Source organism: Parasteatoda tepidariorum, chromosome 9 (assembly GCF_043381705.1).
Source record: "Parasteatoda tepidariorum isolate YZ-2023 chromosome 9, CAS_Ptep_4.0, whole genome shotgun sequence".
Classification (NCBI taxonomy): Eukaryota; Metazoa; Arthropoda; class Arachnida; order Araneae; family Theridiidae; genus Parasteatoda; species Parasteatoda tepidariorum.
In genome coordinates, this window is record NC_092212.1 from 15,099,171 (window position 1) to 15,113,727 (window position 14,557).

At 31.2% G+C, this 14,557-nt stretch overlaps 1 protein-coding gene across 2 annotated transcripts in view; it reads right to left on the reverse strand.

Annotated features, from left to right (window-relative positions):
- LOC107437098 (uncharacterized) overlaps positions 1-11,862 on the reverse strand; it is a 16,940-nt gene extending 5,078 nt beyond the window's left edge. The window contains exons 1-3 of one of the 2 annotated variants that reach the window (XM_043055888.2): positions 11,721-11,862; positions 3,796-3,848; positions 1,062-1,166 (exon numbers count right to left, since the gene is read on the reverse strand). In XM_043055888.2, coding sequence (XP_042911822.2) covers positions 1,062-1,166; positions 3,796-3,848; positions 11,721-11,856 — 294 coding nt within the window. In that variant the 5' untranslated portion in view covers positions 11,857-11,862. The remainder of the gene's footprint in view (positions 1-1,061; positions 1,167-3,795; positions 3,849-11,720) is intronic. The other variant, XM_071185394.1, reaches the window with a different exon arrangement.
- Positions 11,863-14,557: the final 2,695 nt, after the last annotated feature.

The following is a 14,557-nucleotide window of genomic DNA, read 5'->3' on the forward strand; positions in this document are numbered from 1 at the left end:
GTAGCATTTACGTCTGGCCATTCATATATATATTTAAGGAAATTTTGCTGAAATCTTACGAAACACTTATTTCAGAAGCACTTCTCGATGGAAGGAGCACAGAATGTCCCAAACTGGATATAAATTTTAAAGTGCTTCTGTATTTTTCGAATATTTTTCTCTTAAAATTTTTTTATCAAAATGAAAAGAGCCGTTTTAATTATTCATTTTTGGAGAAACAAGTTTACAATTTATATTACTTTTAAATAAATAAAATACCAAATATGTTTGCTACAACTGTTCTGGTTTATTTTTTAAAAAAAATGTGCAACTATATTTCATTTCAGATTGAAATAACTAATCAACTCTTAAATGACTATCCACTTGGATTTCTTAGGACAATGTTGAACTTCCAATAAATTTCCTATGTTCTTTTCAATCAATTTGATGAAGGAAGTTATTTCTAGACTTGTTCCGCGGCTGAAAGACTTTGTATATGTAGGTATCAATTCAAATCAAATCATGTTTATGTACTTTTTAAATAATCATCTTTCGAAACAGCATTTGGGGCAACGTGCTGCTGAAACTGTCGGTTAGGCAGATCTTATCAGATTTTTGTTATTAATATGTTCAGGTATAAATGGATTTTAAGTTAAAAAAGTACTGGCACTCTTAAAAGTTCCCAACACTGTTAAAAATTCCTGATCTAATGACAGTACTCAGACTCAGACAGCACTCAGGCACTCAGAGAGCCGGTATTTTTTACCGTAAAATATTTTTTAATCGAACGATATTACGGAAAAAATCAATTATTACCGGAACATGTTACGGAACAAAAAATCTGAAATACCGCAATTTTCACTTTGATAATTTCAATAAAATCATCAAATCACTCTAATTAGTTACATATTACAGTATAATATTTTACCGCAAAAATGGACTTTTCGGTAAAATGAAGTTAACGGATGATGTTCTAAAACTGCCGGTTCTTTTTATCGTAATTTTATCAGGGATTTTTTACAGTGTTTTGTAAGAATAAAATTTATGAATTGTTGTCAAGATGACACTTTTTTTTACCATACCTGCTTTTCACGATCCATGACACAGAAATCAATATATGTTGCTTCTACGTCTTTCCATTCTATTTTGGCGCAATTTGACATAGCCTTTATAAACTTCTTCATTTTCTTTAAAAAAATGAGTACGCTCTAAATTATCAGTTAATTATTAAATAGTACAGTGAACCGAGAGAAAAAAGATAAGCACTCTTAATAATTTACATGTTAGAAGATTTTTACATTCTCAAAACCAAGTAACTTTTCACGATCCATATGACACAGAAATCAATATATGTAGCTTCTACGTCTGGCCATTCTATTTTGGCGCAATTTGACAGAGCCTTTATAAACTTCTTCATTTTCTTTAAAAAAAATGAGTACGCTCTAAATTATCAGTTAATTATTAAATAGTACAGTATAGTACATAAATTGAGATGGAATACTTTCAGTTCCATAAACGAGGATCTTCCTCATTGTGTAATGCCTTTCTCAGTGTTTAGATTCTGACGAAGTTTCTTGTTTATAGAACTGAAACTATTATAAGTCAATTCATGTATTTTCATTTGTGCTTCCAGGTGATTTTTGCGTTAGTCTACATAGCCTAAAGCATCACACCCTTCCCTTCGTCAGATAAATATAAAGGGTCAAAACTTTATACCGAGCTATGGACCGAACTAGTGTTACCACATTTCCCTGATTGCATCTATCCCCTATACTTTTAGGATTAGGAACTCGAATCAATGAAAAAAAGGAATGCTTATTCTGAAAAAGGACATTAATATGTCTGATTTTGTTACTTAAAATATCTTCTGCACTAATTAATTAGCATATTTGAGGTCACTCCCTCGAGCCATTTAGAATGATTTCTAGTGCACGAAGATCCAATTGTTAAATCAAAAGTTATGCAGGGTGGGTTTTTTTCTTTCCCATGCGCACTGTATACTCAAGAGATTTCCAATGCAACACTTTGTTTTTGCACTTTTTTTTACCGCGATTTCTCAGACCTGTCACAGTCATGTAATATTAAAGTCGTAAATGGTAAATGCAATCATAGTCACAAATGTCATCGTTCTAAATTACTCCAAAGAGATCATAATGTTACTTTGATGTCACCGTATCGTGTGATAACACATGAGAGTCTCATTGACTACTTATTGTGACTTTTGCCAACTGGAAGTCACAAGCATACTTTATTGGGACTAAAGTGACTGAGAAACAATTTTGTAACTTTGTTGCAACTTTGATCCCCTAAAAATCGTAAGGAAAGCATTTCACGACCTGTTTAATTATGGTTAATTTCTTACGATTTTTCTTATTCTGTTTTTATAATCAGTTTTTAGCGAATTTATTTCATTGATTTCATGCTACTGGTATCACTAAAGTATCATCAGTAATTTAAAATTGACGTAAGCTGTTTTCTGTGAAAGTCTAAAAATTAATTATATGAATCAAATAAGTCACAAATGGTCACAACAACACACACTCACGGATGTGACCCGTTTAAATAGTTCTGATTAGCTCTCTATGTGACTACGAAAAAAAAGCATTTTTTTCGGTACAAATTTTCTATTTTCCAACATTCACAGTCTCAAGAATAGAGCTATCAAATGTGAATTCAAATTAAAGAGCAATATTGAAAGAAATTTATTTCATTACTTTTTAGAATATTGCTATTTTGAAGAAATAATTTGAATGTAATTTTTTTCCGTTTCTAAGATAGATGAATAGGTTCATATTTTCTTCAAGAATCACGTTTAAAATTTCAAGTTTCTAGCGAATTTCATTGTAACAATCTTGATAAAATTTGTCTCATTTAAAAACATTATTGTTGAGACAGGACCAGATTTAATGGGGGCTACTGGGGTTGCTTCCCCAGGATTGAACTAGCTCGCCATGCGAAATTTTAAAAAAGGGGGCAGTAAAATGTACAAATAAATAAATTTTATAAGAACCCTTTACTGTAATTTCCATTGTGACATAAAAATAAGAGAAAAGGAAAAATGAGAAAAAAACTATATAAATTACAACGTTTAAGTAAGTCTTGCGTGAGAGGAAGTTAGGCCTCCAACATTCAAGGCTGCTTAGATCGCCATTTTTTTCTTTTTTTTGACGTCAAGATAGGAAGTTCTTCATAAGTGATTTGCCGACAATTTCAATGTTTTGTGTTTGTGCAACAAAACTTCGATTATTTTCACCTTACTTTGTACAGTTTCAACGATGCCAAAGATCTACACTGAGATGTAGAAAGTATATATATCAAGGCTTGAAGTCTAAAAAAAGTTACTTTGTCCTTTTTTGTTAACGTCACCTAGATGTCAACATGATACCACAATGAGACCTTTATTTGTCGCAGGAATTTCATCTTGCGTCAAAAACGGGAAATATTCACGTCTCAACAGGATGCTAGTGTGAAAACTGTGACATATTCGAGTTTCAGCAGGATCACCATGTGATAGATTCTTGTCTGAACATGTTCCTTGTGCGAGACAAAACTGTGGACAAAACATACCTGTCACTGAGACTGTAGCATTTTTTTTTGCAATCTGATAACTGTGCTACCTGAGTATGAGCTATGAATTTAGAATTTGCAGTTGCAAAATATAATGTTTGCATTGATATGAGTTACAATTTTTTAAATATGTCAACAAGTTAGATTTTATCAAGGGGACTTCAAAATATTAAGATTCAAGAGGTAAAAAGTTATCTATTTCTCCAAATTTGTTTTTATACTCAGACAACTTTAAAAAAATAATCTTACATCATCTGGTACCAGCTTTAAGCATGCATCAAACTCATCACGTGCGGCTTTATCTGCAATTAAATTGTTTTAAGTTAAGAGAAAAAATGTCAATTTTAAAAATAAACAGCTTTCTGATATTCAATATTATATAGAATAAAAAAAAGACTTACAAAAGATTAAGATATCCGCTGCTAAAATTGATATTTAAATAAGAGTTTGGTTCTCAGGTTAGGCTTATTAGAAATATATCCAGGTGATAACTAAAGTTTAACTAAAGTTCAAGTGACTTGGATAAACTTTTGGTAGTAACAAAACTGCATTGGCTAAATTATTTTTTATTTATTTATTTTTGTTAATTTGTAACCGAGGAAATTTCACTAGAATCAGAATGATCAGAATTGAAGTATAATCAGAACGATCAGAATAGGTAGAATCAGAAAGAAAGTTCTTTCGAGGATGGCTGGTGAGTAAATAGAATATTACTTTTATTTTCGTTAGAAGTGGACACGAGTAAATGAAAAAAAAACCGAATACTGTTACTGAAGTTCGTTTCATTTTTAAATTCAGTAATATTTTTTTCTTCATTATTGGGGGAAAAGAGTAAAAATAACATTAATGTAATGTCAAAAAAAATCTTTAGTTTTAAATCCTAATTTTTTTTTTGAAAAAGTTCAAACAAAAATAATTAGTCTTTTTTTATTTAAAATTTTTTTAATTCCAATGAATATAATAAAAAAAGATATCTAACTACATCATAATTACATACGTTTCTGCGAAATTCTTTTTATACACATGCAAACATAATGTATGCAGAAGAAAGTATAGTAAAACCGGGTAAATGAAATTCGAATTTCTGCTGGAGTTAAACAGCTCGATCTAAAAAAATGTCAAATTTAATTAAGATATCCATTGTTTAGTTGTGTACAATATATCATTCTTAAAAAGTCATATATGTATTACTTTTTTTATCAATGAGTTTTTTTTTCTAGAAGAAGCAGAATCACCCTATCTAACACTTCTAGTGGGGTAGAGATAAGGTGCATGTGAATTAACTTCTAGAGATAACTCTTTGAGAAATTTAGGCGTACTAGAATTTCTGTGAAAACGTAGCATCATTTTAATTTCTTACGATAATTTAAAAATATTATGGATGTAATTTAATGTTATATAGTTATCGTCTGCCGCTGACCTGAATCTTTCGTGTGTCAAGGGAAGATACACATCAAGGGGGGGGGCGAAAGACTAAGACTAATAGTAACCGACCTATCCCCGAAGGAGTTTGCTGATAAGGGCTTCACCCGCTGTCACGTGAATCAAAACTAAAAAGATTGATACATACAGGAAAAATCCCAAAATCGAAAAGATGGCAAAAATAAAACAGAATAAAAATTAAAAGTGCTTAATGCTTCTAAGTGAATAAAATTAACCAACAATAAAAGTGTCAAAAATACATATAAAAACATATGAAAGTAAGGTCAGGTAAAACATCAAATGGTAAAAATATGAAAAATCACATTAAATACAAATAAAACCAAAATAAGATTAATGGAATAATTAAAATAGTCGACTGAAAGTTCAAGTGTCCTCCTTTCAAGGTTAAGTGCCTCTAAGATTAAAAATGTTCTAAGGTAAACCTAAGTTTCTCTGAAAAGGATAAACACTCAAAGATGACACCAGGTAAGACAGAGGGTGCTGATGTTCACCAAGATCAAGATTTCATTGGGCAAGACTAAGGTAAGACTAAGGTTCATGGGGCAAGACTGAGGTAAACCCGGTCTTACGCTGACGGCAGAGATTACTGAAACGAAAACAGAATAACTAATGGACTAAATCCTAATTATTTAATCGGCTATGAATCTTTAGTAAATGTATAATAATCTGAACTAAAAATAATTTTTCTACGTGTAATAAAAAGCAATGAATATCCACACGGACACCATGAATATATCAATAAAGTCACGCAAAAATAAAGTGGTTCTTTTTCTTGTCTAGTGGATTTCTCGTCTAGTATTCTTCTATCCGGTTATCTGGATTAACTCTAAAAATAAAAACTCTCCAGATATTCGTCCGGACTCATGGCGGTGACTATGGTAACGAGGTATGACGACTTCAGGTTTGGATGCGAGGTCACTGTTTTGAAGTGGTTTTGGCTCGAGTCGGTGAGAGAAAGAGAATCTCTTTCTTCGGTCTATAGCAGGGGTGAGCAGCCTGCGGCTCGCGAGCCACATGCGGCTCTTTAAAGGATTATTTGTGGCTCTCGATAAATATACCCGAGTTCCTTTTTCATTTTGGTGCTATCATATTTAAAAAAATTATTATAATTCCGTATGTGTTCCAAAATGTCTTTTAAATTACTGAGAACAAATATGAAAAACTAAGTGCAACGTTGTTCAAGTCAAGGTGAGTTTTCCATTTCTAATATAATTATGACGTGAAAAGCATCTGGAGAATTAGAATTAATAGAGATGCAAGAAGATCAAGCTCTACAATGAAAATATAAGTCGACGTCGATTATTGAATTTTGGAAATTTGTACCAGAATCGAAGTATCCTGAATTAAAAAAAGGCTGCTTGTCAAATTATTTCAATATTCGGAACAACGTACTTGAATCATTTTATTCCACTTTAAAATTCGAGAAATCCAAACACCGATCAGTATTAACTAACCAGCATCTCAAAGAATTACTGAGAAGTGCTGCCACCAATTATTCACAAAATTGTTAAGAATTATCAAGAGAAGTAAAATAAATGTGTTTAATTTTTAATATTTAAATTCAATACACATATTTTGTAGTTTTACTTTTTTAAATATGTTTTCAATAAATATAATCTATGCACAAAAAAAATTTTAGTACCCTTTTTGCATACCTTTTAAATACGTATTTTGCAGCTCGCGAAAAATTTCAAATTTTGAGAAATGGCTCGACTATTAAGGAGCTTGGCCACCCCTGGTCTATTGTATTAGTCTTAGAGTGATGCTACCCTCCCTAAAACGCCCTTCTTGTTTCCATGGCACCAGACGGCTTCAGACTTTGCGGCTGGAGGAGTTCGTAGCTTAGACAAACTATAGCTTGTCGTACCCCTCCTCTAGCTTTAACTTAATCAACTTATATATACAGTGGTGGCCAAAAGTGTGGACATTTTTTGAAAGTTTCATGTTTTTCAAATTTTTGTGCTTGTAGAATATATTAATTTTCACTTAAATACANATATCAATGATTATCTGTTAGTCATATCAGTGAAAGTCATGCAAACCACGTAAATAACAGAGAAATATAACATTTACATAATATGTATGTATTTGCTTAAGGAGATAATGTAAATATTTATTAAATTGAGTTTATTGGAAAAGTCAAACAGATTAAAATAACAAAAACAATTTTGATCAAATCACCTAAAGGGGTAACAGAAAAAAACAGAACTAAATAACTTTTTTAAAATTTAAAAAGAATATCGTTCTAGCTTCAATAATTTTTTTAACAGCACTGAATTTATCTCTGTTTGCCATGGAAGGAAGTGTCACTCATTTTGTTGCCTGGTGAACACCTTTTGACAAAAGTAATGGAGGCGGGCAACATAAAACAACGCCACAGATATCCGTTCATAGGGTGGGCCACATTCATACATCCAACACAACACATGACTACACACACAGATAAACGTCCATGCCCTGAGCGGGATACGGACCGGCAGCCATTGGTTTCACAATCAGGCACGCTAACCACTCTGCCCTCCAGCAATAAAAGACATCAAAAGATAATCATTTTTAAAATTTTAATTATTCAAGAATTGCGGTTTATTCAATCATTTAAACTTATATAACTGAATTTTTTTTCAGTAGTATGTGTTTTGTTAATCGCAAGTAAATAAATTTGCTACTTTACTTACATTTTTTGATACATCTGTGATGTTGCAAGATCCAACAACACGATTGCGACTCTTACCAGACATTATTGCACAAAATGAAGTATATTACAAATGAATTATATTACATCTAAGTAATTAAGTCATTAGAAAATCGTTTTATATGCTAAAATAGTATCGTGTTATAAAATAGCAATTTCAGAATTATAAGAATCGATACAACTTTTAGAGAAGACGAAAAAAAAAGCAATTAACTAAGGATATAACCGGCGTGATGGATTTTTTAAAAGTGTAGGTGAAATCACCCAGAAAGAAAAAGGCATGCCGTTATTGTGGCGCTTTTCTCAGAGGCTTGCTCGATTGCTGGAATGTTAACATGAAGAGAAAATATTGATTATTAAGAACGCTTCATTTATAAGATCACGCAAACAACAATAACTCTTTTACCATCCAAATGACCTAAACTATAGTTACCGACATTTGATTGGTCCTAAGAAAAGAGTTTGTGATTGGCTAGTACACTTTTATTACAAAACACGTCCTTATTCAAAACGATTTGTGTTTGTTTGCTCCACTAAAATCAGCGTAACTTTTTTTGCAATACAAATATTTTAATTCTGTTTTTGTTATTAAATTTTACATTAAATTATCTTCAATTTGAATATACCTTCGTTTGTATTTAAGTGAAAATTAATATCTTCTACAAGCAACATGAAACTTTCAAAACCAACTTTTCTCAAAAGTAACGGTTATCTCTCTAATGTTTGTGATAACAGCTACCTAGATTTCGACTTTTTCACTTATATCAGCGAAATGTTATTTCAAAATTAATCAACCATGCCTGGAAATTCTTCATATTTAAAAAGCATTTAACTTTTAAATCAGAAGTTATTATTTTTTCTTAAAGAAACAAATTATTTTTATTGTTTTCTTTTTTCATTTTTTATTGAAAGTTCTGATAGTATCTCCTGTGGTAACTGTTGCAATTTTTATTATTATTTTGTGTGCATTAAAGAAATCTGAACTGAAAATAAACGAGTTACACTTAGTTTTCTTTCGCCTTTAAAAAGTGCTTTACTTTTAAAACGGCATTTAAATGTAGGAACAAAAGTGCATTTAGATATGCCTGTGACAATAATATGCCGGAAAGAAGTGAAAACTATGAACTATTTAAAGCTCAAAACACTTCATTCATAAGATAAAGAAGTATTTAAAGCAAAGCACTAATATTGACACTGAAAGCATAAAAGTTGTGTATTATTGCTATAAAAAGATAGAAAAAGTTTTATGACAAATATGATATTGTTTTATAGTCCTTTAATTTAACATTAACTGAAAATTGTACAACATGTTCCGAAAAACTCGTGAAACAAACAAAATGATACTTCAGATGAAATGCGAATATTTTTGCAAATTTAATAATGGATAATTTTTTTAAAACATTTATTCACTAAATAATGTTGCTTAAAAAGTTTTTTTAAAATTAAAGTTCATATTATTTTGCAATTTTCTCCTTAAATTCATTTAAAAATCGCTTTTTTTTCGTACTAGATTACTTGTAGTTTACTATTTAACTTGTTTAAATTTTTACTTGTTACTTTTAAAAACAGCATTTCAAGCCATGTTGAAATGTATAANATTCATTTAAAAATCGTTTTTTTTCGTGCTAGATTACTTGTAGTTTACAATTTAACTTGTTTAAATTTTTACTTGTTACTTTTAAAAACAGCATTTCAAGCCATGTTGAAATGTATAATCAAACAAAGCATATTTTAAGCATAATATTACAAGTTATTATTAAAAAGTAAAATACTTATAAGCTAATAACTTTTAAACCGATCAAATTAAGCAAACATAAGAGTTAAGCATAAAAAAAAAAATATTTTTTTAGAAGTTGATAGAATAAAGTAGTTTTTCCTTATTTTATAACCGTTTTTGAACAGGGTTTGCGACTACTAACTCTGTAGTCTTGTAATATTGAATTCAATCCGGAAGACAAGGGAACTCCTGGATCAAGTAATGGGAGAAATTTGTCTTCACGGAGAACTTATTGATGGAACTAATCCGCATTTGCGTAACACTTACCCGTTACCCATGTTCCACTGAGGATTTTTAACGATGGACTATGGTCGGTGAGCCGGGTACGGAATTGCTATCGTCGAGCCATCGATGGGATTTGAACCTGGTTCACCTCATTGAAAGGCGAACGCTTTATCCCCTGAGCCTAATTTGTGCCTTATAAAAACAATCAGTCTTTGTATGAAAAACAAGACGTTTCACCTAGGAAGACAAAGAGGATGAAAGCAGTTGGCGAACCAACAAGGGAGCACTTTAGTGTTTGGGTCAAATTTGTATTCACTAGCTTGAGAACACATGAGAAAAGAAGAACAGAAATGTGTAACCGAATATAATCCTACTGCATTTTGATCATTAAATTAGGAAATTTCGGGAAAAATTTAGAAACATTTAACTTGTTAAAAGTTATAAAGGGAGGAATATTTATTAAATCTATGTATATGTTACCGTTAAAGTATGAAATCCATTATTTTATAGAATACCTAGTTATTCCATAAAATAATTTATCGTGTCCGTTAAAGTGTAAAACTCTCTTGTATTTCATGGTTTAACTAGTTATTTCATAGAATAACGATCTGCAGCCCGTTAAAGTGTAAAATAATCTATATCATATATCTCGCACGACAAATAAATTTACCTTCCACCCCTACTGCATTTATGAACTATTCCAGGCCATAGGGAGAAATTGCGTTTTAATGAACTTAATGTTCAAAGAGAAAGAGAAAAGTCTAAGAAATGTTTAGAAATTCAAGCGAAAAAGATTAAATTAATGCCGGATAAATCTCATTCTGAAGCCTCTGTGGGGTTTACCATCCGTATCCCAGTGCCTGAAGTTGACAAAGGAAAAGGTGATGCCAAATCTATTTTAGCTATCATCATAAAAATAACCGAAGAAGGATTTGTTGTTGTTGCTGTTGCTGTTAATTTACGTCGCACTAGAGCTGCACAATGGGCTATTGGCGACGGTCTGGGAAACATCCCGGAGGATGATCCGAAGACATGCCATCACAATTTTGATCCTCTGCGGAGGGGATGGCACCTCCGCTTCGGTAGCCCGACGACCTGCGCGCGAAGTCGAGCACTTTACGGTAGCACAGTTTAACGAGGACCAATACCGCACACCCTCGGTCCCTACGCAGACTGATCCAAGTGGTCACCCACCCGCACACTGACCGCAGCCAGTGATGCTTGACTTCGGTGATCTGCTGGGAACCGTGCCTTAACGATCAGTCCACTGCGGGACAAGGATTTTTCCAATTGGGCACAAGAAACGGCCGCATAAAACAATTATATTCCCGATCCCAGTTCAGTGTCTGCGAACAAAAATTAATTAAAATCGAAGAAGTACCGGATGTAGAAATATCACTCCGGTCGGTTGCTACAGCTCAAAGTTTAGGTACTGGTCAGAGATTTAAAAAATGTTCGTGTAAAACCCAGAGTGTCAACAAAAAATTTTTTTGTTTCAGAAAGAATGTTCTTTGTAATTCCAAGTGTCATTTTAGTAATCCTTGTTGTAACAAATGATTTTATGGTACGTTTCCATAAATAACATTTATACGCTGCATAAATTATATAAATTACTTCTTTTTTATTTTAATTGTCTATCATTAGTTTATTTATAGAATACCTAGTTATTTCATTTTAGATAAATTGTTTATTTTACACTTTAACTGTCTCTCATTAGTTAATTTATAGAATATTCTAGTTATTTCATAGAATAACTAGTTAAAGTGTCAAATTAATAACATATTACACACTTTAACGGACACGATCAGTTATTTCATGGAATAACTAGGTATTCTATGAAATAACTGCATTATATACATTAACAGTAACATACATATATACTTCTTAATGAATAGTAACGTAGGAAAATAGTATTTTTTTTCCTGCAAATTCTTTATACTGAAAAACTGCAATAATTACCGATTATGATTAAATACAGCTATAATTAAAGGTGCAATAATAATTGGGTTTAAGATTTAAACACAAAAATATTCTCACCCTTTGTTCCGCATTTAATCCATATTTGACAAGGTTGAAAGTGATCTCCCTCCCCTATGTCGTTTGAACTTGAAGGCATTTTTAAACCATTTACTTTAGTCAAAAGAACAATAGTTAATATTAAATTAATTAGCATCTTAACAACCATGATCATTTTCTGCCTTATTTTAAGTTCGATACTCAGCTATCAAAACTCAAGTCAACTGAATCGGCTTTAAATATGTAAAAATTAGCTGTTTAAACAATAAAACGTGATCAAAATACATTGTGGATTGATTGAATAGGTAGGTTTTGTTAAAAACAATAGAATATTCGTTTCATGAGGAGCTCTATTTCTCTATTCTTTGTTTTGAACTTCTGGAAAGAAAAATCTGGAAAAGGAACATTATTACTATTGAAATATCTTTTTGATCAAAATAAAATGTATTATAATTTTTTTGATACTACAATTTTTTTAATTTTATTTCACATTTTTTGGAATTAATAACAATACACACATTCATTTTCAATCTTTTTTCTATGGAAACCGCATTGTTCTTTAAGCATGCTTTACTAAAAAAAAAAATTTCCATTGCGGTTTTTATCTTGTTTTCCTTTTCTTTCTGTTAAACGAATAGTTTCTTTTGCTTTTATTCCGCATAATTTTTGTTTTTTGTTTTCAAAAAACTTAATTCTGGAAAGGAAAGAAAACTATAATTTTACAAAACATGAATATATTTGTTGCGTCTCGTTCGTTTCTGTTTGTTTGTGAAAAAAATATTATTTGAGGAGTTCGCTTAAGTGGCAAATATCGGGTAGAACCAAATTCCTCATTCTCCATTTATAAAATTTATAAATTTTCCGATAAGTCTTCACAATATTTTACTGCGATAAAACAGCAGTTTAAATTGTATATGCAGCGGAAATGCGCATTGTATTATACACATCCAAGTCAAAATGTTTTATGGTTTTCCATTGATAGACCAACATAATCTCTATAGTAGCCAACAAAAGTAACTATCACCCCAATGTAGAAATTCGGACTGATTTACGATGGTCCATCATAAGAATAGCAACTTGTTCCGATGGTTTGTTTATGTTGAATCATCAGATATTTCCATCATAGTTCGATAGAAATCAAATTTAGACAAGGCACCGTCTCTACAAGGTAGGTATGATATTCAGATAACTTCCGTTTGTTAGAAAGATTGAAACTTGAATTGCTGACAAGAATGGGGGGGGGCGTATAATTTGAGCATAATCAGAAAATCGTCGAAAATTATATTGGACGGATGATAAGTTTTCTTTTCAATAATATCTCCATAAATTTTTCTTGTAGTTGTCGTAATATAAATGCAAATGACATTGTAATACAGAGTTTAGAACTTCAGATAAAAGTTGAGTACTCCAGTCTAAAGTGGTCAAAACAATCTTACTGGTGATATTTTTTTACAGTAATAGGGTGATAAGTTCTGCCGGCAACAGAATAAAATGATTGAATATTGCATTGACATGGATTACGGGATTTCGGTACTGTTTTTAATGCTCTAACTAGCCGGAAAGTAATTTAAATTATGAATGCAATTGTTCACCGACACTTATTTACCCATCAATTATCCATCGCAAATATCTCAAGATTTTATTGAGCTAATAGAAGTTTTATATAAAAAAAAGGTTATTTATATGAAGATAAAAATATCTATTCAAATTATAAAAAAATTTGACAAAGAAAAAATTAAAAAAACTTTTACTTATCTAATTTTTTATAAAGTTTTAAATAATTTAAATTTTGATTGAAATTCTATGCACTTTATTAAATTATATTTTACTCAAACATCATATGAAGATAAAGTAATTTTAAAAAATTTGAGGAAAAACAACTACTTTTCATGGGTCTGCACGTAAAAGTAATAAATTAAATATTGCGTGTAGCCTATAAAAATCCGGTTTATATAATCTCGGCTTATTTCAAAATTTGTATTGATTTTTCTTTGATTGACAAACATGAATAAGATGGTAACCATCATGAGTTTCCATCAAAAACCATCTTACTTTTATGATGACTGACCATGAAGACTGACCATCACCTCATATTAGGAATTGGAACTACTTTATGTTGGACCAACTTCAACAAAACCACCATGATTTGGTGGTATTTTTCGATGGTTTTTAGAAAAAAAATTCATCCAGAACCAATGTAGTTTGATAGTATATTCTGATGGTTCTAATAAAGTAAGCCTTACTAATTCAAATTTTTACAATTTGATTTCCGGAGTCGTGGTGGCTCAGGGATAGAGTGAGTGAACCGAGTTCAAATCCCACAGATGGCTGGTCGATACGAACTTCGCACCCAACTTGCACCGATCACAGTGCTGAAAATATCCACAGATTAGATCATGGGTTTATGTTATGTTCATCTCTAACAAGCACCTTTTATGATTATAATGGAACACTGAAAAAATATGCTATTTTAACTATTGAGAAATTACAACAACTATTTATGACTGTTAGGTTACGCTCTATTCACCTCAAGTAAGCACCTTTTTTAATGATTATATATTAGCGAAAAATATGCTATTTTAACTATTAAGAATTTCCAACAACTATTCATGACTGATAGGTTGCGCTCTATTCACCTCAAGTAAACACCTTTTTTAATGATTATATAATAGCGAAAAATATGCTATTTTAACTATTAAGAATTTCCAATAACTATTCATGACTGTTAAGTTACGCTCTATTCACCTCAAGTAAGCACCTTTTTTAATGATTATATAATAGCGAAAAATATGCTATTTCAACTATTAAGAATTTCCAACAACTATTCATTACTGTTAGGTTACGCTCTATTCACCTCA